The sequence below is a fragment of the Brienomyrus brachyistius genome, chromosome 6, assembly GCF_023856365.1.
Source record: "Brienomyrus brachyistius isolate T26 chromosome 6, BBRACH_0.4, whole genome shotgun sequence".
In the NCBI taxonomy this organism is placed as follows: domain Eukaryota; kingdom Metazoa; phylum Chordata; class Actinopteri; order Osteoglossiformes; family Mormyridae; genus Brienomyrus; species Brienomyrus brachyistius.
The window spans coordinates 24744844-24770794 of record NC_064538.1 but is presented as its reverse complement, the minus strand read 5'-3'; the positions used below and the strand labels follow the sequence as shown (position 1 = coordinate 24770794).

The window sequence follows — 25951 nt, the reverse complement described above, 5'->3', positions numbered from 1 at the left end:
GAAATAAATGAAGTTTTAACTGATTTTGTCATAAGTTCCAGGAAGAAGGTATGTTATAGCAAAATGCAACCTTATGAAATTCAGTTGTTATAATGGGTTAATAAGAATGAGAATATTATTATTATTACCTGAGATTATGTATTGTTGGTTAACTATTAGAAAACATAGAGATGCGATGGTAACGAACCAATAATTGTTTATGGAGACAGTACATATCATACTCTCCTTTCCTCAACCCTATTGCGCATTTTTTTTCAACTATTCAAGCCATGGATGAGGCATGCAGTGACATGACTTTAAACCAGTGTCAGGCCTAGATTCGCCATGCCAGAAGATTCTTTCCAAGATGCTTGGCAAGAGAAAACATTCATTGATTCAGTGATGTGGATGAGAACCTGTGGCCAAATCCACATGACATGGTTGATGGACATAAGAGCGACATGTAATCCTTTATTTAGTTTTTTGTAAGGCAGGTTAGGAACATTGCAGAACTTTAGTTGTGAGAATTTATGCTGTGTATTTTATCAATAAATTTTGGATTTGTTTAAATGATTCCACTGCATCTGTATATGCATGTTTTTTTCCTTTACAACAATGTTATATGAAGCACCACAATGAAACACGTGTCAAAAATTCTGTATTACTATATCTAATGCTTGGAAGGACAACCAAACAGTGGAACTATTAGTAGCTTGTGTGTGGCCGATCTAAACAAATTTTACTATGATTCTCTGAATGTAATGTTTCTTTATAAATATGAACGCAAAAAGCAATGTTTTGAATGTTGGAGAGTGTGTGTTACAAGTGGTTACCATATTGTGTTCTGTGACTAGAGTTTTGGAAAATAACATCAATGTTCTATAACTAGTGAAAAAATGATTGGAAAAAACTGTAATATGTAGCCATGTGGTGTTTCTGCAAAAAAATAATAATCTGGAGATGCATAAAATGGCCAATTAAATTTAAACTTAAATTTAAGAAAATTAACCTTTGTCAGTGTGATGCTTAGTCAGTCTGGATGTTTTTCTGTATTTACTCCACCATGCAACCCCCAGGGGTCTCGCATCATCTCACCTGAACTTCATCAATTTGTCTACAGAGTGTAGTGACACTGAGCACCCAGTTGTCCAAGCCAGCATGGAGCCCTGTGCCGCTTTCCACTTCAGTTAGTCTGCAGACCAAGCTTTGTTGGCCTACCTGGAGGGGAGTCACTGCTTTTGGGATGTATCTCTCCAGAGCAGGATGTGGAAACCAGTTCACCACTAGAGAACCCAGAAGAGATGGATGGGAAGCCCAAGATTCTTAGTCAGCTCTGTGTAGATGATGAGCTGGGCTTGTAGCTTATTTACATTTCTCATTGACTACCTTGTGTCTCATAAAACAAAAACCAATGAAAGATACAGTCAATTACATAGGTCAGGGGTAATCAATTCTGGTCCTGGAGGGCCAGTGTCCTGCATCCTACCGCATTTCACAGCATTCACACCTGGTCTCAGGTAGATAACCACCAGAAAAGACTGTTCAAGTAGGATGGAAAACCTCCAGGACACCGGCCTTCCAGCGATTACCCCTGACATACATGGATTGGATCTTGTTTGCAGTTTTGTGGACTGAAGACCAAGTACAGCTGTACTTCGAAAAAAATGTCTGAGGTTTCTGTTGCCAGTATAAGTACCTTATTGTGGTTTCAACACAATAACTATACACCAGACTAACGGACAAAGGGGTAAATCTGGAAATAAATTCTTGCATGTCCAGAGCTCAAGAGATTCAGTGTTTTTTTTTTCAAATTTATTTTACTTGTCTACAACCTGAACGTAATCGTCTACCAACAGTCCAGAATTATAGTTAACACAAAGAGAACCTGATTGAGTTTCATGTGAAACCATTTCCTTAAACTATTATTAGAGTTTTATTGTTTTTACTGCTACTTCCACAACAAACAATTCAGAAAATTCAGGAAAAAATAAGCATGCATGTACTGTATATAGAGTAGACAGACAAAGCAGTCATAAGTTATAAACATCCTGTTTTATTTTCTTTTATAATTACAAACAAAATATCTGAACTTTCAGTGTCCATTTTCAAAGTATTAATGGTTCACGTTATATTTCACATTCAGAAAAATCTACTAAATTCAGCAACTGAACCAGCAGAACATTGTGTTCTTACGCATTACCCTTTGGCAAACAGTAACACATTTTAAATGTTTTTTGGTACATTTTAAATGTTAACAGTATCTTTTAAAAGAGTTTACAAACATCCAAAGCCAGGGTAATTCTTCATCCAGAAGAGGCAGCATTAATGTGTTGGCGCCCTCGCAAAGTCCTCCCCCTTCTTAATGGAGGCCTTCAGCTCATCCAGTGCTTCGGCCACCAGCTTGGTCTCCAAGGCAGAGAGCTTGCCAAGGCCCAGGTTTCTTTCCACTCCGTGTCTGCCGAGGAGGAGAGGGGTGGAAAAGTATGTGCATTCGCCTTCCTCTGACCTGACGAATGCACATTCGATGACCCCTTCTTTGCCATTCATGGCATCCAGCAGGGACACGGCGAACCTAGCCCCTGCATATGCCATGGAGAGGGTGGCAGAGCCTGCCCCAGCCTTCGCCTTGACCACCTCAGTGCCTGCGTCTTGGATACGCCTCGTGAGGTTAGCGAGAGTATCCGCACTAAACTCCATTTTGGGAGTGCACCGAGATAAGACCGGAATTATGGTCTTGCCCGCATGGCCACCAACTACAGGGACGTTGACATGAGCAGGATTCAGTCCCGTGAGTTCGGCCACGAAGGTGTTAGCCCTGACGATGTCTAGCGTCGTCACACCAAAGACCCGCTTAGGGTTGTAAACTCCATGCTTCCTAAGAATCTCTGAAGCTATGGGAACAGTGGAGTTTACCGGGTTGGTGATTAGACAAATCATAGCTTCAGGGCAGTTGCGGGCACAGGCATCAGCCAGGGTGGCCACGATGGAGGCGTTGGTACCGAAGAGGTCATCCCGTGTCATCCCGGGCTTCCTGGGCACTCCAGCAGGAATGACGACAACTTCACTCCCCTTCAGAGCTTGCGGGAGTTGTTCAGGGCCGACGTAGCCAGTGACCTGGGCCCTGGTCTCAATGTGACTGAGGTCTGCAGCCACTCCGAGGGTGTGGACAACGTCATAAAGCGAGAGCTGGCTGACCAGTGGACTCTTCTTAAGCAGCAGTGACAGGGGCTGGCCGATGCCCCCAGATGCACCCAACACTGTCACCTTTGTATTGCTCTGGGAAGAGCTGCAGAAGCTGCGAGCAATACTCACAGCTGATCTGGCTATCCGAGAGAACATTATCACTACTGCTTTGCTGGTACGCTGAAAATGAAATGAGAATTCTGCAGACTCTCCCTTATCACCCACCCTAGGTTCTAGAACTAATATCACGTGAGCAACTACGTAAAACGCTAGCTAGGCACGCAACATCTCATTGGACACGGACTGGAACAGAATGGAAGAACGTCACTTTGTGGACGAAATGCATTTCGGGAGTGAAAGAAATGCATTTTGTGTACGTGACTTTTCTGAACATATAGGCTATTTCCATAGGGTAGCCACAAATGCTACAGTAAACACTAGTTCGCTGCTTAAGACTAATGTATCATGCAGTTTTAATAACAATTAATGAAATAATTAATAATCAAAGACCAAATTAATATCCGTCGCTTTGCTCATATTATAAATAACCTGATATTGCCCCCTGTATATTGGGCCGAATTTTCTTCCCAGTCCATCAGTTTCCACCGTAAAAAATAGCCAACAGATAATATGAGCGCCTACAAAGGTTACAGCAGATTCCTTTGCTTTCTTCTCTTCATCTGCTCAATAAACGTGTTATTTGACTGCTTAGGACACAGCAAGAGGGTTGAAATTTGCGATTTCAGAGATGAAGACGGGGAAATCCAAACAAAACCATACTGGCAAAATTGTTCAGAATCGCCGGAATTGCGCGGCGTGGCGGTAGGTGGCACTCGATTGTTTTACGGGCGGTAAGCGAAAACCGACTCGCTGGTGCTAGCCGAGCTTCAGCAGCTAGTCCTGGGCGGAATCCCACAGCGCCTCGTGGTGCGCCTAACCCGTCCGGCTCCTGACGCCGGCTTTGTCACTAGAGATTAGGACCAGCGGTGTGCAATGGATCTTAACATAAAAACTATGTGTAAGTGTAACCAGTGTGGTTTGGTTTTTATATTTTAAACTTATAAATTTTTATACTGGATGTTTGTGTGTATTTCCCTTAAAGAAAGTACCAACTGCTGATGCCTTCTTCCAGGCACCTCAGTTTGCCCCGTGGACAGCGAGACGGTACGTAGTGTTTCGGCGGTCGCGTACAAGGAATGTATTTTCAGTTATACTGTATAAAGGTTTGTAGCTTTGCTTTTGATTACGTTTGTGAATAATTATTCGTGTGTCGTTTAATGTCGTTTTTGTTAAAATGCATTATTTTGATGGATAGGTGACCGGGCTTTTTATGTTCTCTGTTAGGAAGAAGACTGTGTGTAACCCCTATGTTCACGTGTTTTAATAATTGTTCCACCGATCTGGGTAGAACAATTATTAAAACACGTGAACATAGGGGTTACACACAGTCTTCTTCCTAACAGGAAGTTAGGAAGTGCTCCACACAAACACGAACAAGTGTTATTTTTCAATTACGTGTGGCTTGCCGTGATCGTATAGTGGTTAGTACTTTGCGTTGTGGCCGCAACAGCCCCGGTTCGAATCCGAGTCACGGCAGATGATGTCAACTATTGGTCCGCATACGGTCGAATAGAAATCCGTCTTTTTCATTGACCCATGTAGTGTCTGAAAATGGAGCTGACATTATGGTAAGTTTGTTCAAGTGTAGAATTGTTCTAAAATAATATGTTGAAAATTCTGTTTCATTTCGTTTTCTGGCCGAGTTATTTCATTAAGAATGCTGAAACTCATTTTCGGGTCATTAAAAACAAGAACCCTGTATCCAATTAGGAGTACTTGCCTGTTTGTGAAGCTGAATTATACAGAGATCTGCTTCATTTTCTGTATATCTACTTATAGGACGTTCGTCGGACGTTTTTCTTTAAAAAAAAAAAGAAAACTAATAAAATGACATGAAGTTATTCTTGCTTCTGCAATGAATCCTCCAGATAGTGGAGACGGCAGCGAAATTGCATCCAACATGTTACACACAACAATACAATTTGTAATATATATTTAACTGTCAGTAAGTTTAATGATATTGTCCTGTCAGAGTTTAAACACAGTGAGCACACCTGTGTAGCAGGCATCTCCTGTCCTGCTGTCCTTCACATCCTCCCTGCATTGGTTTAATGGTTGGGCCAACGCTGTGGATACCATGATTATTGTTAGGCTGTATAGTGCTGATTGCCAGCAGGCCGTCGTGTCACAATGCACAAAGTATGGTATTCTCTCCATCCATCCATTTTCCAAACTGCTTATCCTACTGGGTCGCGGGGGGTCCCCGGAGCTTATGCCAGAATGGCACGAGGCAGGGAACAACCCAGGATGGGGGGCCAGCCCATCGCAGGGCACACTCACTCCATTCACTCAAACATGCACTCCTACGGGCAATTTAGCAAGTCCAATTAGCCTCAGCATGTTTTTGGACTGTGAGGGGAAACCGGAGTACCCGGAGGAAACCCCATGACGACATGGGAAGAACATGCAAACTCAACACACATGTAACCCAGACGGAAACTCGAACCCGGGACCCAGAGGTGTGAGGCAACAATGCTAACCACTGCACCGCAATGCCGCCCCAAGTTTGGTATTATTTGTTTTAAATAAATAAATATAAAAGACATGCAATTGCAAGACACTGTCTCCATAAACTTTATTATATTATCAGAACTTCATTAGCAGCCGTTATTGATCCAGGATTTTTTTCATTCAGGGTCTAGTGAACGTTGATCAAATCATTTTTTGATGTTTTTACAGGAGATTCTTCTGCTTTTTTCTGTTCATCTGCTCGATAAACGTGTTATCTAACTGCTTAGGATGCTGCTGCTAACGTAGCGTGTTTGCTGTTATAAGATATATTATATATATTTATATTGTTATATTATAAGATCCCCTACGTAAAGTCGCCGACTTGATACTAAGGAGATCTGATCGCATGTTTAATTCTGAAGCTTGACTTTTAAAAAAATTACATCGCAAAACGAATCAGAACCTCTGTCAAAAAAAAAAATCACAATTAACCTTTCTGCTTCACAAACCAAAAAACAACACGGGCCAAGAAAAATAGTTTGTGAGAGTTTATTTAATTGCAGTACGTTACAGGTCAGTACATTTTGCCACAGTCACATCCTGCTCATTCCCATCAGTGCGGTAAGGTGGCCAAGACAGGTCAACGAAGAGTTTTCTTGTCCGAGTTGCCCCTGTGACGCAATTTCAACATGGCGGCTTACATGCTGAACAGTAATTCTATTTTATAAATCTTTAAAAATGTTTATTTTGTTAAATGTATGAATAGTTATAAATGTAATTGCACGTGTTAGATTTAGAGAATAAAATATCGTGACCGTAAACAGTATCCTAGCATGCAATATCAGTTTTTTACCAGACTTACTGTTTTTGATTTGTTTGTAGTTTGTTTGCCTCTCGAACAAAGAATATCGCTATGAATGTACTAAAATATTTTATAAATATTTAACAGCATTCCCAATATAAAGCAATTGTAGGTTCAGGGCCCACTAGAGTTAGATCATTGCTGGCATTCACAGGATTCAAATCAGCAACCTTCCGATTGCTGGCACAGCTTGGTAGCCTCAGAGCTACCGCAGTGATTTACTGTAAATGCATTTAATTTAGTAGCAGAACAAATTCTTCATTATTCATTAGCTAATCACTTAAACATAGTTGACGGTGGAGTCCGTGGGTGTGTGTATGTATGTATGTGTCCTGCCCCGATCGTCTGCTCCTCCTGCGTGTCACGCCCTCTCGCTGACCCAGTGTGGATTCCCCGTGTTCACCAGCTGTTTCCGGTTACCGTCGTCAGTCCAATGTATTCAGTTTGTTTGCCCATACAGGTCATTGTATTGTCTGTCTACGTTTTGGCTCGCTTTATGCACCATTAAAACCCGTAATCCCAGACTTGTCTCCGCTTGTGCTTCCCTGGATCAATGCATGACAGTATGTGTGCGCGTGCGTACACGTTCATTCGTTCGTCCGTTTGTCCGTCCGTGGACAGTGTTAGTTGTGACCTGTGTGCTTGGTTTTCTAGTGCTGCTCTCTGTTTAGCCTAGTTCCTTAGTTTTGTTAATTAGTGGTTTCTTTAGTTCATTCTTATTTCTCCCAGGTTGTTTTGGATCCTTCGTGGTCCTTTTATTTAGTATTTTACCCCAGGGTGTTCTGTTTTTCTTTATTAAACACCATTTTTGTCTTGGAGCGGTAGTGGATCGTCACCTTTTTCCTGCCTGCGCCATAAAAGTTAGCCTTTTAAGAAATAATAAAAAAAAAACATTATAAACATTTCTAGCCAGGACTTTTGAGCTCTGAAGCTTATAGACACAGGGGTTGGCTACACATAGGTGAATGAGACGTTCTGAAATTTTATGTATTTTGATTACTAAAGTGTTAGAACTTTGGAGTGACACACTTTTTTTTTTCAAAGTCAGTGGTCTACACAATATTGATGAGATAGGTACATACTGTCAATGGCCCATCAGTCTGGAATGTCACTACACCCCACACCCATCATTTTGAAGTGGCAGTTTGAAACGCAAGAAAAGTAGCAACAATAAAATCCATTTTTATTGGTAGATGGAATGAAAAACTACGAGCGGTCGCTATAGAAAGCGATAAATATGATGCAGTGTCTACGCAGAGTTAACAGAAATAAAATAATTCAGTATTAGGCCACAAAAAATTGGTTCTCGTCTTTTTTTGGAGGGGGTGGGTCGGGCGGGAGGGATTTTTATTTTTAATTATTTTTTTTTACAAATTTTGATTGACTGTTTGGACTTTCAAATATGTAAGAAAATACATATTTGAAAATACATACCGAAGAGAGCAGACCTACTTAGTACGCCTCCTCAGTTCTTCGTTTGTTGCGTTTCAAATATATTAAATGTAAGAAAATACAAGAATGTAAATTCCTTGATCCATATGTATCTCATAAATGCCTTCCCAACTATGGATTTGGATACTTTATGCTGATGTAATTCAAATTCAAATTTCGTCATTCTTGGGCATTTTCCATGCGATTTTTACGAAATAAAAAATAAAAAAAAATTTGGGTCCGAGGCATTTCGGCGGGTTGGGCGGGGACGAGAACCAATTTTTTTTTAAGTGGCCTTATTAACCCTCTCGCTGAAATCATTATGTCGAATCGTGAAAAAACAGAATAAATCCGTAATCTATCTTCTTTTCAAAACCTCCATTGTCGGAAGTATTAAAGTTTTTAAATTTAGGTTAAATAGGTAAAAAAAAAAAGTAAACCATGTCACCTTCCTTTGTTTCACTTGCATCGGGGGCGCGTAGCGCCGCCCTCAACTGAAGATCGGTATTCACGTTCTAAATAGCCGCATTACCGCGTATTCAAACCACATTCGCATGCGAATGAACAGCGCTGAAATGAACACAGGTATGAGATTCGCTGCTCTAAGTGGCAACGCTGGTGCAAAGCTTCAGCAGCAGAGACGCATGCGTGTGCCATATTGTAGCCGATCAATGTAAACACTACCCAGACAGGTGCTCTTGTTTATTTGAGTCACAATGGGCGTATTCACATATTTCTTTACCCAATACCAACTGTCGGATTATCATTTTATCATGCGAATAGCGCAATTTGCAAGCGGGAGTGCGATCAGAGCTGCTTCGAGACGCTTAAATCAGTCACTTTTAATTGTTATTTTTATTCATATTGCGAAGCTGTAAAACTATATTTAGTTTCTATTTATATATATTTGAAAGTAGAAGGTTTCTGAGAGTGTTTTGTAAATGTGTATATGACAAAAACTTATTTAAACGGTTTGGCGAAATTTCTGTCAGAGGTTTATAAGCAATTAGGTAGAGATACATGTAGATACTTGTGGTTCCTGGAGGAGGGATCGGTGAATCTTGGAAAAGCATACCCAGGATTGGATGAATCTTCCCAGGGGTAGATATCCAGGGAGGGACCAGTGGTCCCTGGGAAAGGTATAGAGGGTTGGATGTACCTTCCCTGGAGTGGAGACCCAGGGAGGGACCGGTGGACCCTGGGACAGTTACTCAGGATTAGATTCACCTTCCCTGGGGTACACTTCCAGCTACTAAGGTTAGGGGTTAGGGTTAGGTTTGAGGAAGGGGGAGAACCCCAATCCTGCGTCCCAGGAGCACAGTTGTGCATGGGCCAATCTGGATCTATCCCTGCATCAACCGTCATCCCTCTGGCTGGGGCTTAATTGTTTGATTTTTAAATATTTTTTTTTCCTTTTCTTTTTGCAGGGGTGGAGAAGACATGAAGACCCAGGAGAATTCCAGACGCCAGGCAGCCAACCTGGAGAAACAGATGGAGCAACAACGACACCAACAGGTAGGTATTTGCCTTGGATAAAGTTCAATAATCATTTAATAATGTTTTGTATTTCCCCCTTTAGATGAACTGGGACACCCTCAGATCTGACTTTCTGGACAATTAGGTTTCCCAGTGTTGGACCCACAACAATGCTGGCCTCAAGAACAATTGGCACCCCCTACAGGTCTGGTTATCCGCCCTATTTTGGCTATGGCTTCCACCTGTGGTATCGATACAACTCCCGGTGTCCCTTGGAACCACCTCCCAGTGCCCAAGACACATGCTCCTGTGTCCTGCATTTGGAGTGATTTCAAATAAACTCTTCGATCCTGATTCCTCGTCTCTCCGTTCCTGCTTCCGTGTCCAGCAATCATAACAGTAATGGTGACTAAAGGGTGTTATTTCATGTGTAATAATGTTAAAAACCGTATTCAGAAGGTCGTAAACAGGTGTTCTATGCTCTAACTACGAAAATATTCGATTTATAAATAAGGAATCCTGCCTTGCGGAAATTCACTTGTCACGGCAGAGTCTGGAACTGATTAACTGCGATAAACGACAGTCGACTGTAATTATTTTATGGTGGGTTATTTTACCCTCCCTACATTCTAATTTAATCTTACTGAATTTAGACCAGGGGCAGCATGGTGGTGCAGTGGTTAGCACTGTTGCCTCACACCTCTGGGAACCGGGTTCGAGTCTCCGCCTGGGTCACATGTGTGCGGAGTTTGCATGTTCTCCCCATGTCGTCATGGGGTTTCCCCCCACAGTCCAAAAACATGCTGAGGCTAATTGGACTTGCTAAATCGCCTGTAGGAGTACATGTGAGAGTGAATGATGTGTGAGTGTGCTCCGTCCTGGGTTGTTTCCTGCCTCGTGCCCATTGCTTCCGGGATAGGCTCCGGACCCCCTGTGACCCAGTAGGGTAAGCAGTTTGGAAAATGGATGGATGGATAAGGACCCAGAAGAGCTCCAGACACCAGGCAGCCAACCTAGAGGAACACAAGGAGGAGCGACAATGCCGACAGGTATTTGCCCTTTAATGACCTTCAATAAGATTCAGTCTACTTATTTGTGCTACATTTTTTTCTTTTATAGGTTGTTATAGAGCCCCCCCCCCCCCCCCCAACGGCATTAACATCACTCCCGGCCCAAGACCCTCCCAGGGTCAATCCATTCCCATTCTGACCGAATGGTTGGTTGAATTGGTGGTATGCCTCATTCACATATGTAGCCCTATCCATTATCACCATGGCACCTCTCTTATCTGCAGGTTTGATCATGTTTTTATTGCGCCGAAGTTGGATCAAAGTCCTTCTTTTCCTTGGGCTCAAATTGGGCGAATGCCTGTTACTCCAAGTTAAGTGTTGGACTGCATAATTATGAGCTCTAATGATTTTTCTGATTGTTTCAGGTGCCTGGGATAACTTTGGGGTTCAAGTGGTTTTGGGGACAAACAGAAGAGGCTCCCGCTGCCTCCTGCCTTCAAAGAAGGCCATCAGCAATAGCCTCCTATGGTACTGCTGGAGAAGTTGTCTTTTTTCATATTATTGTCAAATTTGGGGGTAGGTATAAACGATTTCCCGGGAATCTTTCCCTAGTTGCCCTCACTGCCCTCACTGATGTTTGGGTAACTGTCAATCTGTAGGTCTTCCAGATTATGTTCTGGTTAAGGAAGGCATGGAAAGTGGAGAATAACCATGTAAACCAGTGGGTTGTCAGGGATACAGTTCTGTGTAAGCATAAGGTCCAGTTTATGCCCAGTGTACCTGTACTTGTGCAAAGGGAAAAGGAAGAGGTTTTTGCACATCCATCATTACTAACCACTTATCCAGTACAGGATATAAATGGGCCTTTTACTGGAAACCATAGAGCAACATATCACCACCATAAAAAGTCTTCTCCAAGCCTTCCAATCTCAGAGCATACACTGAACATTTGCGATTGCCTGAAACATGGCATGGGGAGGGTATCCTGATATGGGGAGGTATTGATATATTGTAAATATATCAATCTGCTCAGCAAAGGAACTTTTTTACTCTATGTGTATTTAAGTACTGCCCATAATATTGCACTTGAGTTTATTTATTTATCTAACTGAATGTTTCTCTCTGTTTAAGTATTGCATAATATCGCACTGAACACCGCAGCAATTTCCTGATGTTGTAAACCTGCTCAACATTTGGCAATAAAGTCCATTCTGATTCTGATTCTGATGCCTTGATGGGATGCTAGTCGACTAGAATTTATGTGCCATGGGCATGTTAGAAACACAATTTCACCTAACTGCACGTCTCTGATAATGCAGGAGGAAACTGCAGTACCTAGAGAAAACTCACATGAATATGGAGGCAAAAAATTCCACATTTACAGCAGGGACTCAAACATGACTCAGGAGGTATGAGATGACAGTGCTAACCACTGGGACTCAGTTTTCACACATTTTCACCTAAAGTGTGATGACTCTTGCACAGTTCCTTTGTCACACGTAAATGTTTGTGCCCACTTTAGAGAGACTGAAGGAAAAATCAATGTGGGGGAGGTGAAAGAAAAGGTGAACACCAAAAAGCAGTATGAAGAGGCCAGTCCAGAGGCCAGTTAAACACGGGAATTGGGTGTGACTGTAACAAACACAGCATGACTAAAATCACCAGGGCCCTGAGATCTGGGTACGCCTTCAGGATTTCGTCAGCTTGACAGGCCAGTCCTCTTGCACAGAACACACTGCTTCTTTCATTTACCAGAATCAATCCCCTCCCACCACCTTTCCCTGCAGCTGGAAAGGGTTACTTCAGCGTGTTCTGGTTGACTGTGTGTCAGACCCTTGGAGCCTCATGATGGGATGGTGGACAGTGCTGCTTCTGTGTGTGGGCATACCCACGATTGTATCACCCGCATTCCTCGTCTCTTGGGACCCTACTCTTCAGGTGAGTAGCTACAGCGATGCTGCTCCTCTCGTACTACTCTGCGCCTTCACTGATCCTGCCCAGCTTCTGTGAGCGAGAGGTCTGCTTTCCCCCAATATCAGAACGCAGGAATGAGAGATTATTAAGAAGAAATGGAAGAATATGAACTGGAGTCTTTGAATTCAGCCCTCTTCGGTAGACTGTGATTCACTGATGACACCATCTACAGCGATGATCTAATGCTATTCCTAATGTGAGCTGTGCTACACAAAGCTACAGGCAGAAGTGCTACCACAGATAGTGACTGGAAGTGCTGTGGTAATGAGAGCTTAAAGCTGTAAAGCCTAATTTAACAGTCATAATAATCAAACAAGATTTCATTCAGTATGTGCGAGAGATGGCAATGCAGTGACCGCAGAATGCGGCAAAGATCCATAAATCTGTGCTGTGATCTCAGCCCAAAGCAACCAGCACAAAACACACTTGCATCATGCAGTTGTCCTGTGCATCGCTAATCCACCATATTCTCTCAATTCCAGGGCCCTAAGACTGAGGCAAGGATGATGAAGGTAACGACTGAAAATGGTTTCTTGTCGCTTAACCAGTGCTAAACATCTGCTTGAATGCCAGATGAAAATCCTTGCTCTGCATACAGCAAAAACAGCATTTTGACTAAGTCAGTGAAAATAAAAAGAGAGCGATGGATGTTCATCAGGTCACTGACCCAGGAATTTCTCAATTGATCTGTGTGCAGTATCAAAGTGAAATGAATTCTCTTTGTTTACCGTGCTGTGTTTAAACTTCTCATTTTGTTATCTATTAACAGAAACGAAGCCCTGAAAATGTGTTGGTAAGAGTGAAGAATTATCCATCTAGTACAACCTGAAATTTTAATGATAATTTCAGCTCACTGGTCGGGAAATGTGACCACAAAAATGTTTAGCTATAAAAGATCTGCTCATGTCACTGGACCTTTTGATCGTGTGATCCTCCTTCCCGTTCCCAAATCATTTTGCTTTGCTACAAATTTCTGGTAGAAAGGCACCTGGACCATCTTATTTTATACACTGCGATGCTGAAAAGCATAAAAGTCCCTAGTTACTGCTGTAAATTGTCATACCCAGTGCGCTGCACTACATATAAGATATCAATCTTTACACACAAATCTCACTAAAACCCCCCTCCAAATCTTTTTTCTCTCAGGACCAGAGAGCTGTTGAAGTGCAAAGTGTGACGGTGAACTGTAAGGTGGCATCTCGCTTTGCTCATACTGTCATGACCTCTAAGGTGGTCAACAGGGCCAACACCTCCCAAGAGGTCCTTTTCGATGTCGAGCTACCTAAAACGGCCTTCATCACCAATTTCAGCATGTCAGTTCACCTCTCTTTTAACAACATGTTTGACACTCTAATAACTGCAGGCTGTGATGCTTAAAGTGTGTATATGCCAATGTGTGTCCATGTTAGGGAGATTGAAGGAAAAATCTACGTGGGGGAAGTGAAAGAAAAGGAGAAGGCCAAAGAGCAGTTTCAGAAGGCTGTGTCCAGAGGCCAAACAGCTGGACTAGTCAGGTGCGAGAAGGATGTCCGTTGGACATTTATGACACAGCATAAAAGGAATGTAAATTACCATTGTATTTTGTTTTCATATAATATTTTTCACCCCTATGAAGAGAACAATTTTGGAACCATGTTTTCCCTTGCCCGGACGCGGGTCACCGGGGCCCCCCCCTGGAGCCAGGCCTGGGGGTGGGGCTTGATGGCGAGTGCCTGGTGGCCAGGCCTACACCCATGGGGCCTGGTCAGGCACAGCCCGAACAAGGCACGTGGGTCCCCCCTCCAATGGGCTCACCACCCATGGGAGGGGCCATAGGGGTCGGGTGCGATGTGATCTGGGCGGCGGCCAAAGGCAGGGACCTTGGCGGTCCGATCCTCGGCTACAGAAGCTAGCTCTATGGACATGGAATGTCACCTCTCTGATGGGGAAAGAGCCTGAGCTGGTGCACGAGGTTGTGAAGTTGCGGCTAGATATAGTCGGACTCGCCTCGACGCAGGGCTTGGGCTCTTGAACCAGTCTCCTTGAGGGGGGTTGGACCCTTTTCCACTCTGGAGTTGCTCACGGGGAGAGGCGCAGAGCGGGCGTGGGCATACTTATTGCCCCCAGGCTGGGTGCCTGTACATTGGGGTTTACCGCAGTGGACGAGAGGGTAGCTTCCCTTCGCCTTCGGGTGGGGGGACAGGTTCTGTCTGTTGTTTGCGCTTATGCGCCAAATGGCAGTTCAGAATACCCACCCTTTTTGGAGTCCTCGGAAGGGGTGTTGGAGAGCGCTCCTCCTGGGGACTCTCTTGTTCTGCTGGGGGACTTCAATGCTCACGTGGGCAATGATAGTGAGACCTGGAGGGGCGTGATTGGGAGGAACGGCCCCCCCGATCTGAACCCGAGCGGTGTTTTGTTATTGGACTTCTGTGCTCATCACGGATTGTCCATAATGAACACCATGTTCAAGCATAAGGGTGTCCATATGTACACTTGGCACCAGGACACCCTAGGCCGCAGTTCGATGATTGACTTTGTAGTCGTGTCGTCGGACTTGCGGCCGCATGTCTTGGACACTCGGGTGAAGAGAGGGGCGGAGCTGTCAACCGATCACTACCTGGTGGTGGGTTGGCTCCGCTGGTGGGGGAGGAAGCCGGCCAGGCCTGGCAGGCCCAAGTGTATAGTGAGGGTCTGCTGGGAACGTCTGGCGGAATCCCCTGTCAGGGAGAGTTTCAGCTCCTACCTCCGGCAGAACTTCTCCCATATCCCGGGGGAGGCGGGGGACATTGAGTCCGAATGGGCCATGTTCCGTGCCTCCATTGTGGAGGCGGCTGACCGGAGCTGCGGCCGTAAGGTGGTTGGTGCCTGTTGCGGCAGCAATCCCCGAACCCGCTGGTGGACAGCGGTGATAAGGGATGCCGTCAAGCTGAAGAAGGAGTTCTATCGGGCCTTTTTGGCCTGTGGGACTCCAGACGCAGCTGACAGGTACTGGCAGGCCAAGCGGGATGCTGCTTTGGCGGTTGCTGAGGCAAAAACTCGGGTGTGGGAGGAGTTTGGTGAGGCCATGGAGAACGACTTCCGGACGGCTTCGAGGAGATTCTGGTCCACTATCTGGTGGCTCCGGGCGGGAAAGCGGTGCAGCATCAACACTATTTATGGTGGGGATGGTGCGCTGCTGACCTCAACTCTGGACGTTTTGGGTCGGTGGAAGGAATACTTCAAAGACCTCCTTAATCCCACCGACACGCCTTCCGATATGGAAGCAGAGTGTGGGGACTTAGGGGTGAACTCGCCTATTTCTGGCACGGAGGTCACTGAGGTGGTCAAAAAGCTCCTCGGTGGCCGGGCCCTGGGGGTGGATGAGATTCGCCCGGAGTTCCTCAAGGCTCTGGATGCTGTGGGGCTGTCCTGGCTGACACGCATCTGTGGCATCACATGGGCATCGGGGGCAGTGCCTCTGGACTGGCAGACCGGGGTGGTGGTCCCCCTCTTTAAGAAAGGGGACCGGAGGGTGTGCTCCAGCTATAGGGGGATCACACTCCTCAGCCTCCCTGGTAAGGTCTATTCAGGGGTCCTGGAGAGGAGGGTCCACCGGATTGTCGAACCTCGGATTCAGGAGGAGCAGTGTGGTTTTCGCCCTGGCCGTGGAACAGTGGACCAGCTCTATACTCTCAGCAGGGTTTTGGAGGGTTCATGGGAGTTTGCCCGACCAGTCTACATGTGTTTTGTGGACTTGGAGAGGGCATTCGACCGTGTCCCTCGGGGAGTCCTGTGGGGAGTGCTCCGGGAGTATGGGGTACCGGGCTTCCTTTTAAGGGCGATTCGGTCCCTGTATGACCGGTGCCAGAGCCTGGTCCGCATGGGCGGCAATAAGTCGGACTTGTTTCCAGTGAGGGTTGGTACGTTCTGGCTCTTTCTCTGGAAGTGTGTATTACTGACATAACATCTGGTCTGGTTTGGTTGGAAAGCCATGTCCATCTGAGAGATTTTCTGATTTTGTGTCCAAAGAGCATCGGGCAGGAAGATGGAGAAGTTCTCAGTGTCCGTGAACATCGCGGCACACAGTGATGTGACCTTCATGCTGACAAATGAGGAGCTGCTTCAGCGTCAATTGGGCCAGTATGAGCTCATGATCCGGGTCAAACCCAAGCAGCTGGTCCAGAATTTTGAGGTCTTGTATGAGCAAACACCTCACACACATCAGAAGCTGTGGTTGTAGCTTCACTAGTTCCTGCCATGTATGAGTTATTTGACATTAACACACAAATGTCAGTGCGGTTCCTTGATCTTTCTTCAACAGATCGTAGCAGACATCTATGAACCCCAAGGTATCGCCTTTCTCGATGCTTATGGCACCTTCATCACCAATGAGCTGCTCCCCCTAGTGGAGAAAACTGTCACTGACACTAAGGTCTGTTGGTCAGTCTGGATATAGTTAACCATTTTAAGAGGATGCTCAAGAGCAGCAAACGATTTAAAAGTAAAACCATTTGTGCTCGTGGTTAGAATGTTAGTTAAATGTTAAGAAAACAGCGACAATGAAGTCTGAAAGTCCCTTTCTCACCAGCCCTACTGCCACCTCCCTCAACCCCCCAGGCACACGTGACCTTCAGGCCAACGGTGGAGCAGCAACGCACCTGCCCCACCTGTGATGGCACACTGATTAATGGAGATTTCTTCATTAAGTATGATGTGAAGCGAGAGAAAGACATTGGTAACATACAGGTCTGGTTACTTTTCACTGGAGATATTTCTCAGCAAAATAACATACAGTTTGATATATATATATATATAACAATGTCTTTTTTTTCCAGATAGTGAACGGGTATTTTGTGCACTTTTTTGCTCCTGCGGATTTGCCGTACATACCGAAGAATATCGTTTTCGTGATAGATGTTAGTGGATCCATGGATGGAAAAAAAATTGCCCAGGTAAGGAAAGCTGTACTTGTGGACTCAGGAATGCGTTTAACTCCATTTGTGGGAAAGTCACACCATTTATTTCTATATTTACAAACGCTTTTGCTCAAAGTTGACACACAAATGTGTGACCAGAGAACAGGGTTACCCTGTATCCCAGTGGCAACTGCGGTTAAGTATCACAGAATGTCCTTGCAGCAGCATCTAGGCAAGACAAAGCATCTCATTTTGGGGGATTTATCTGATAAACTGCTACATTCAAGACTCACATGCACAAACGACGATTGTTTTATTGTTAACTTGTCCCAAAAAATATTCACTGAATCATAGGAAAAAACTATGCTCTATGCTGTATAAGGATATTTTTTTGCTTACAAGGTCCCAGAACAACCCCCCCACCACCCCTCCTATGTATCACAAATTAAACTCCAGGGTCTTCAAGTATCTTCATATGAAGGCATTTTTAATACTTCAGGTCAAAGGGCACCCATTTGTGCCTGTTAAATACCGACCGAACATCAAACTAAACGTCTACCAAGAGCGAATCAAAATCCTAATTAACGAAAAAATTAATTGACCCAAACACTTGTTCTGAACAATCCCTGCAGCAGTGATGGCAACTGCAGAGCGTATGTGGGGGACACATATCCAGCTACTCGGCTGTCCAGGGATGGCCGGTTTATTCTTTACTATTGGACAGAATGATTATAACTTGTCTCAGGTATTGGCTTCATTCAAAAATGAACCAAAAGGATTATTTTACTTCTTTTGAATAAATACTGTTTGGATCTAGCTGCTGTAAAGTGTTTTATGGTGGCTAAAGTGCCAATCCCACCAACCCCCCATAATTTTCCCTGCAAGTTGGAGGACTGATTGTAGCTCCGGATGCAGTTTTACGTCATATGTGGGACCAGGACCAATTTTGCTCGGTGGTTGATGGGTGTTCACAAGGTCACACTCCCCTGGTCATGGATGGCAGATGGATGGCCATTTCTGGAGGGTGGGACTGGACTGCGCGTCTGCCTAGGGGGTCATCGACCAGGATCCCGAAGTGTTTTGCCATGTGATGGGTGCGAGAACACACTGCATCAGCGCAAGCTCCCCAACCTGGTCTGACTTGACCTGAATAGATACTCAAACTGAGCTGCATAGCTCATGTGCGTTTTAGGACTGTGTGCCCGTGATCGAAAGGCTGATGGTTCAACTCTCATGCCTGGCAGAATGATGCCAGCATTGGACAGTAGAGCAAAGCCCCTAACCCAAATTGCTCCAGAGGTGCTACGTGCTGGCTGACCCTGTGCTGTTAACCCCAAACCTGTGTGTGTGTCTCATGGAGGGCAGGACGCAATTTTCCAAGGGGATGAATAAGATATCTCTGTTCCAATATCTTCCTTACATATTTTCCATTGCATCAGACACGTGAAGCTCTGCACACTATCCTGGATGATCTCCATGAGGATGACCACTTCACACTCATCTTATTTGATCAAGAGATGAAGTATTGGAATAAGTCCCTGGTCAAGGCTACAAAGAAGGATGTGACTCAAGCAAAAGACTTTGTTTCGAAAATCAGAGCCAGAGGAGGTGAGTATGTCGAAATATAGATGCAAAACAGGTGGTTCTCAAATGCAGTCATATTACTGATGTTTTTTGTCCAAAGTTCCAAAGTCTCTCTGTCTCTTGCTGCCACATCCTACCTGTCTGTCTAGCATTATCTTACTCTCAAAATCGAATCACAGAGGATGTAATGTTTTGGTAAGACATGAATATTCCCATTAATCACCCCCTCCTAACAATTCCAATTAGGTACTGATATCAACCAGGCTGTGCTGAAGGCCGTAGACCTTCTCTACAAAGATACTGCTGAAAAAAAGCTGCCAGACAACAGTGCTTCCATGATAATCCTCCTAACGGATGGGTATCCCAATTCAGGTCTGTCTCAGTTATATTTCACCATCACAGAGTCATCAGTTTATACAGTACATAGCAGGTTCAGGGCTATTCCTGAATGAATTCATCAATCTCAATTCAAGAATTGTAATTTGATATAAAGTCAGATGCAGAATTTAAACTCAACTGGAATTCAGGAAGTTGATTTCAATAAAATTCTATGTAATTTCATGTTTTATAGCTGTCCTTAGCATATCTCTCAGATTACAAGTAGTGAACTATATTTCCACTCGTGAACATAATAAAATGTCAGAGGTACATGTCAGGTAGAAGAATAGTGTATGCAAGATAGAGTAAATAAAAATGAAAAATGAAGAGTGATACAGTAAATGAACATTGTTACGGAAAACTAAGACACCTGTGGAAATCTATGCCTCAATGCAGATTTGAAAATAGTATTTATAACAGTAAAGATTACTTGAACAGAAATATTTTACTAAAAATGTGGAGATAATGTATAGCGCTTGCTTTTGTAATACATGATGCCTGAAACTTTTTTTTTTCTCTTATTTTAACAAATCATCACTTGTTCAAATTTCACATCACTACTGATCTGTCAGACCTAAATATCTTGCCGGTGACACTGAAAAAGCATTTTACAGTAAGGGAATCAGACGTGACTTGGAAATCCATCAATTGAAAAAGCTTTGCTGTCTTTGGTCTTCGGTGGGGGTCTTAATGTTTTTATAAAGCCCTTTATGCTACATGTCTAATATTTAGGAAATCAAGCCTACCTCTCTTTTTTATAATTCCAATTCAGATCTAATTCACTTTCTCTAGAGTGGGGAGTTCCAATTTAAGTTCCTACTCCAGGAAGTAAATTTGAATTTACCATGCAGTCACAATTCAATTCATAAATGGCCCAAACAATCTCAGCCTCAGATATCCACACCTGTAATGAAATGCCTGAATGTTGCCATGTTTGTCCATGTAAGACAGACATCACTTATCTAGTTCTGTCACAACATTTTGAGCACATTTGTAGCTGCTTCCCCCTGCATACATTAAAATACCAAAGTCTGATGAAGACCTGCAAGGTAAAATATTTAAAAGACAACCGGTATGATCTGAGTAAAGTTTCAATGGATAATCCTTTTTTTTTTTATAAGGAACTGAACTACGATGGGATTTGTTTTCCCCAATTCACTAATTTCTGCATGCAGAACTAAAGCAGATCAAGAGCAAAACACAATGATTTTCCATATACATACAATCAAAATTAACATAAATATATGTTTATGCTATGTGCATGTGTTTTATAGGGGAGAGATCTCATGGAGGAATTCAGAGGAATGTGCGGAATGCAATCCAAGGGAATATGACTCTCTTCTGCTTGGGATTTGGCTTTAATCTGCCATTCAGTTTCCTGGAAGTGTTGGCCCAGCAGAATAATGGCTTAGCCAGGAGGATCTATGAAGATTCAGATGCTGCGCTCCAGCTTACGGTACTGTGCCAGACAACCATTACCCTGGCGGGCAAATGGGATAAAGGTCTAAGTAAAATAGAATGAAAAGCAAAGCAATACAACAATCATTGTCTTTTTCAAGCTACTTGGAAGTGTGAATATATGTTGTTACTACATGCTGGAGTGGATGCATGCCAACAAATAATCTATTCAGTTTCATTACCACAATTATATCTGTATATCACCTATTCTCTGTTGACATTTCTTTGCAAAGATGTCTATGTTGATCTTGCGTTTCATCTTTTGCTACTGTCTGCCAAAGGGGTTTTACCGTGAAGTGGCCAGCCCTTTGCTCTCCGAAGTGCACCTGAATTACCCGCACAATGCAGTTGATAGGCTAACCCAACAGCATTTCAAACAATTGTTCAATGGCTCAGAGATTGTGGTTGCTGGGCAGATATCAGATGATGACCTTCAAAACTTCATTTTTGAGGTGTCTGCACAAGGGGTGAGAGATTACTTCCATCATTTTGCGCCCAAGTAGGAAAGTTTTGTCCCAAACACAACAGTACAATTAAGAACTACCACATTATACTTTTTTTCAGGTGAATGACATAAAGTTCCAGGGTCAAGCAAGTGCTGAGGATTGGAATATCATCTTTCCAGAAAAGGAATACATCTTCGGAGACTTCACTGAGCGTCTTTGGGCATATATTTCTATTCAGCAGTTGCTTGTCAAAAGGTTGAGCTGAATGTCATTGCCATGGCAGTATAATATGCCAATCTGATAAAATTCTAGTGTTGTTTACTAGAGTATGCCTTTTGAATTTTTCTACTAGCCCTGTCTCTGGTGTCTTTGGTATCCAGTTAAGGAATATTAAACCACCAAATTTCCATGTCATGCATGCATACATGAGGAGGCAGAGTAATCATGGATGCTCTTGTCTGGGAATTTGTCTTCACAGGGAGAGTGGCAAGGTGGAGGAGAAGGCTAATGCGACGGCTGAAGCCCTGGCGCTGTCCCTGCGTTACAACTTTGTGACTCCACTTACCTCCATGGTGGTGACCAAACCTCAGAATGATGAAACACCAGAGGATGCCATGGTTGCAGACAAGCTGACTGAGGGTGCGAGTCCTGCTCTTCAGTTGGGGGGTGTTCTGGGGTCTTAGCTAGATGGCCTCTATGTATAAGACTCCACAAGCTACAAAATTATTTCCTAATTAATCTAAGTTAATTGACAAAGCCGGGTGAACAAGCAAGCAAATTTGTTATAATGTAGTAAACATATGCCAGTAATACTATTACAATCACAGAGAAATAGACCGGGGGAAACCAGTCACTATGGTATGACCCTCTGATAAACTTTAAACCAAAGCCATAAATAACATCCCAGCTCTTACCTGAATCGTGTACTGTGAAGCTGACCACTGCTGACTTTTGTCATTTTGCAGATGAACGTCAGAGGCCAAATTCTGCTGGTAAGTTATAGTTACTTCTAAGCATGAATTTGAACATGTGCATCCAGAGCATGATCTCTGTGTCAGAATGTAGGTTGGTCAAGGAGCTCAAACTTGTTTGATCCCAGGAGGTTATACTGGAAATTTACTTAATATTTTGAACATAATACAGATGAAATACTAACAAAGAATTATGCATTTTGCACGCAAGTTAATCATCAATGGATTTAGCATCATTCTGAAAAAAAAACCACATCAAACTTTTTATTTTGAAAGCTTGCAGCTGATGTCAGAGATAAATCTTTTTCTAAACACAGCTTTTCACAAACCCCAGCCTGCAGCTACCTATCGTGCAGTCACAAGCGGTATGTCAACAGTTTCTATGTAGTATTCATATTTGACTTAGCATTAATGAAAAACACGAAGGAAAAAAAAGAATCATTTAAAATTGCTTTTCTTCCCCAGTGGATGGAGATCCCCATTTTATCATCCAAGTTGCAGACCTGAATGACACTTTGTGCTTTAACATTGATGATGTACCAGGCACAATTTTCAACCTGGTGAAAGACCCTTTATCAGGTGAGATTTTAGTCTGGAAATACTGGGAAAAGACCTAGTGACTATGGTAAAAGCTGCAATAAGCCACAGTAAATCTGTTACAGAGGACAAAAGATTGATAATACTCCACAATGTTTAAGAGGAGGATATTCTATGTCTTATTGCTGTTAAATAAGTAAATATTTGAATGTATCACTTGATAATCAACTGTGGGTTCACACTCATGTGATTTCTGCAGGAATTGTGGTCAATGGCCAGACCATAGGGGATAAGAAAGTGGACCCTGGAAGCAAAGTCCACACCTACTTTGGACGGTTTGGGATAGCTCACCAAAAGCTAAACCTCAAGGTAGAGGTAACCACCCAAAGTATCATTGTCTCCCAGGACAGGCGGAAGACTTTACTCTCTTGGTCTGACAATAGGATTTTCAGGGGCCCTGGGTGAGCATGAAAAACACCGAAAGAGATGCTGAGCATATTACACAAAGACAGACAGGTTGAAGTGCAGATTGATGATCATCCTGATTGTTGCAAATTTTCTAGTCCTCAGCTTGTGATTCCTCTTGTTTGTAATCATGTTTTGAAAAATGTGTTCTCTTTTGACTCTTTACTGTATTCAAGACACAATTTTGATAGATCCATTTTTCACAATATATTGATGCATCTTTACACCGCAATTGTGCAGTTTTGAGATTCTGTCAAGTGCATTCATTCAGGAATCCAACCCTGCTTTCTCATGACCATAGTGGGCTGTCATCTCTCTTTCTTATGCAGTGTGGAAATCGAGGTCACAAAGGAGCGCAGTCTTACTGTCACTATGAGGGACTCGGCCAAGTTTGTTATCATCTTGCATAGGGTGTGGAAGAAGCACCCATACCACCGGGACTATCTGGGCTTTTATACTCTAGACAGCCACCTTCTCTCCAGCAAAGTTCATGGCCTCCTTGGTAAGATCTGACTGGCCCTATCCCTTCAGATTGTAACAACAACATCAATGGGTTTAAATCTTGAATTTGGTGATCAGTGATCATTGTTGGCACACCTCAGCACACAACAAAGAAATGTGTCCTCTGTATTTAACCCATATGTGACATCCTGACATAGCAGGGGGCAGCAGTGCTTGGGGGCGGTAACTTGCTGGTCAGTAATTCAAACTTCTCCCATGAAGACTGCTTCATATTTATAGTGACCTGATGTCTACCTGTAAAGGTGCCCTTGCTTAGGCCTGTGCTACAGGACTACAAAGTGTAAACAGCAGATATTGGTCACATGTAAAACAGTAGCTATGCACAATGGACTTTTCTGCTGACTTCTCTTCCAAACTGAAGCTCAGTATTAATTCTTCCACACTACTTGGTCTCCATTACCCTCTACAGGACAATTCTACCACGGCCTGCAGTTTAAGGTTGGTGAGCTGCATGCAGGAAAGGATGCAGACAAACTAGATGCCACCATGAGGGTGAAGGGTCAGCAGCTCACTGTCACCTGGTAAATATCTGCACAGATCTCTCTCTTTTCCTGGCCTTCTGGTTTTAGTACCTTTCTCTTTCCATGTACATCAGAATCTTCTCTGATCACAAGCACACTATACATAATACAACACAGAAACATAGAAACATATGATGCCACGAAATGTTGCTCACCTTAGGATGTTTCTTGGGCCTACAGGGGATGGCAAAGAGATTTCCGCAGGAATGTCAAGTATGGTGAAGATGTACCCTGCTGGTTCGTGCACAGCAATGGCTCAGGCCTCATCGATGGGACTCACCATGATTATGTGGTGTCTGAGATATTCAAGACCAGCTGAGTGACAAAACCATCAGCCAAACTGGTGAAATGCTTCAAAGGCAATAAAAAAGTACGACAAAATGTAGACTATTAGTTTAATTTAGTTAATAACCAGGTATATTGATGTGTATGACAGAAATATGTTAGCTGTAAACCAATAATATCTTAAACACCTTGCTGTCATTTTATATTCCCTGACTTATTTCCTTTTACTTGGGAAAGATCTACCTGTTCAAATAAGTGGTTCCCACTCCTTACAATCTGCCTCCATATCGCTGTTATTTAACAGAGAGAATCATTCTTTCCTCCAGTTTTTGTAGAAACATCGTGTTCCAATTTGTATGGTGCAGTTTTGAATGAGATACTGACCTCCCCCAAGCACAAGAAGAGGACACACTGATCCCTAGACACTTAAATGTATGGTGTTAAAAATGACTTGTCAGTCAACAGCATCTATCAAATTCTTGGAAAACAGTTTGTACAGGACTACATTTCCCACCCAGACTGTGAATAGGCATTTAGCCAGAACTACTTTACATTTTGCACTTTCACTGAGAAATGGCCATTTAGTGTATTTCTCCTTGGGGTCTCCAAGCGGCCGAGATCCCAGTGTTTGCGATGACCCACTTTAAAGGTGAACAGATGAAGAATGTCAGCTTCATAAAACATCACCACAAATTAAAATCTGCCAAAAACGAAATTCCACAGTTCAAGGTCACTTTTACATTTTCAAGTGATTGAAGCAGAAAGTGTTACATCAGCTTCTTTCTTTCATTTCCTGCAGCATTAGCTTGTTTATTATTTCTGCCACTTTTTCTCCTCTCTCATTTTCAATTTGTGCATGTACAGGGCAAGTGACAGGATAGGAAAACACTACTTTAAAGAAGCAGACAGGGAATGAGGCAGCTGTTCTGTGGTGGTAATAAAATTAGGCTGCCGTCAGCATGAACAACATTTTATAAATGAACATTTTCTGCCAATAATACCCTCAGTTTGGGTGGGAGGGTGCTTTTGAAAAATATGATGGGACTTGGTGCGTTTGCATTGCCAGCTTACTCTTACGTATTCCTTTGATAAACTTGCCATCCATCCATCCATCCATCTTCCAGCTGCTTGCTCAGATGTCATACAACGGGAGGGAATCGGTGCCGCGATTTTTCATTGGGTAGGTTTAAAAATATTAGAAAGGTAATGAAAACAGTGACACTAATGAGTACATACAACAGTAAAAAGCATGAGCTCGGGAGCTGTTTCAATTTACATTGCATTTCAATGACATTTTTTATTCCATTTAAATTAAAGTCAAAGATATTTATACGGGGGGCGGCATGGTGGTGCAGTGGTTAGCACTGTTGCCTCACACCTCTGGGACCTGGGTTCGAGTCTCCGCCTGGGTCACATGTGTGTGG

The 25951-nt window shown here is 43.3% G+C and overlaps 2 protein-coding genes and 1 long non-coding RNA gene across 3 annotated transcripts; 1 reads left to right on the top strand and 2 right to left on the bottom strand.

Annotated features, from left to right (window-relative positions):
- Positions 1-2012: 2012 nt before the first annotated feature.
- On the bottom strand, positions 2013-3399 carry LOC125745446 (malate dehydrogenase, mitochondrial-like). Its single transcript, XM_049018350.1, has one exon. It carries the CDS (start codon positions 3316-3318, stop codon positions 2302-2304), a length of 1017 nt encoding a protein of 338 aa, XP_048874307.1. The 5' UTR covers positions 3319-3399; the 3' UTR covers positions 2013-2301.
- An 8819-nt stretch (positions 3400-12218) lies between these two features.
- On the top strand, positions 12219-24802 carry LOC125745420 (inter-alpha-trypsin inhibitor heavy chain H3-like). Its single transcript, XM_049018309.1, has 22 exons — positions 12219-12450; positions 12969-12998; positions 13256-13279; positions 13633-13799; positions 13896-14000; positions 16474-16636; positions 16766-16876; positions 17062-17190; positions 17280-17396; positions 18800-18968; positions 19191-19316; positions 20597-20778; positions 21062-21247; positions 21345-21481; positions 21705-21865; positions 22192-22218; positions 22515-22562; positions 22663-22776; positions 22994-23195; positions 23529-23701; positions 24131-24242; positions 24423-24802. Exons 1-22 carry the CDS (start codon positions 12358-12360, stop codon positions 24559-24561), a joined length of 2715 nt encoding a protein of 904 aa, XP_048874266.1. The 5' UTR covers positions 12219-12357; the 3' UTR covers positions 24562-24802.
- Positions 21344-22217, bottom strand: LOC125745463 (uncharacterized). Its single transcript, XR_007398682.1, has 2 exons — positions 22141-22217; positions 21344-21941 (listed from the first exon to the last, which is right to left on the bottom strand). It is a non-coding gene; the product is annotated as an uncharacterized LOC125745463 (long non-coding RNA).
- Positions 24803-25951: the final 1149 nt, after the last annotated feature.

Coding starts and splice junctions, on each gene's coding strand:
- LOC125745446 (XM_049018350.1), bottom strand. CDS start 3,318: ATGTTCTCTCGGATAGCCAGATCAGCTGTGAGTATTGCTCGCAGCTTC.
- LOC125745420 (XM_049018309.1), top strand. CDS start 12,358: ATGATGGGATGGTGGACAGTGCTGCTTCTGTGTGTGGGCATACCCACG. Junction 22,219..22,514: donor TCAGAGGCCAAATTCTGCTG/GTAAGTTATAGT, acceptor TTCTAAACACAG/CTTTTCACAAACCCCAGCCT. Junction 23,702..24,130: donor CAAAGTTCATGGCCTCCTTG/GTAAGATCTGAC, acceptor TACCCTCTACAG/GACAATTCTACCACGGCCTG.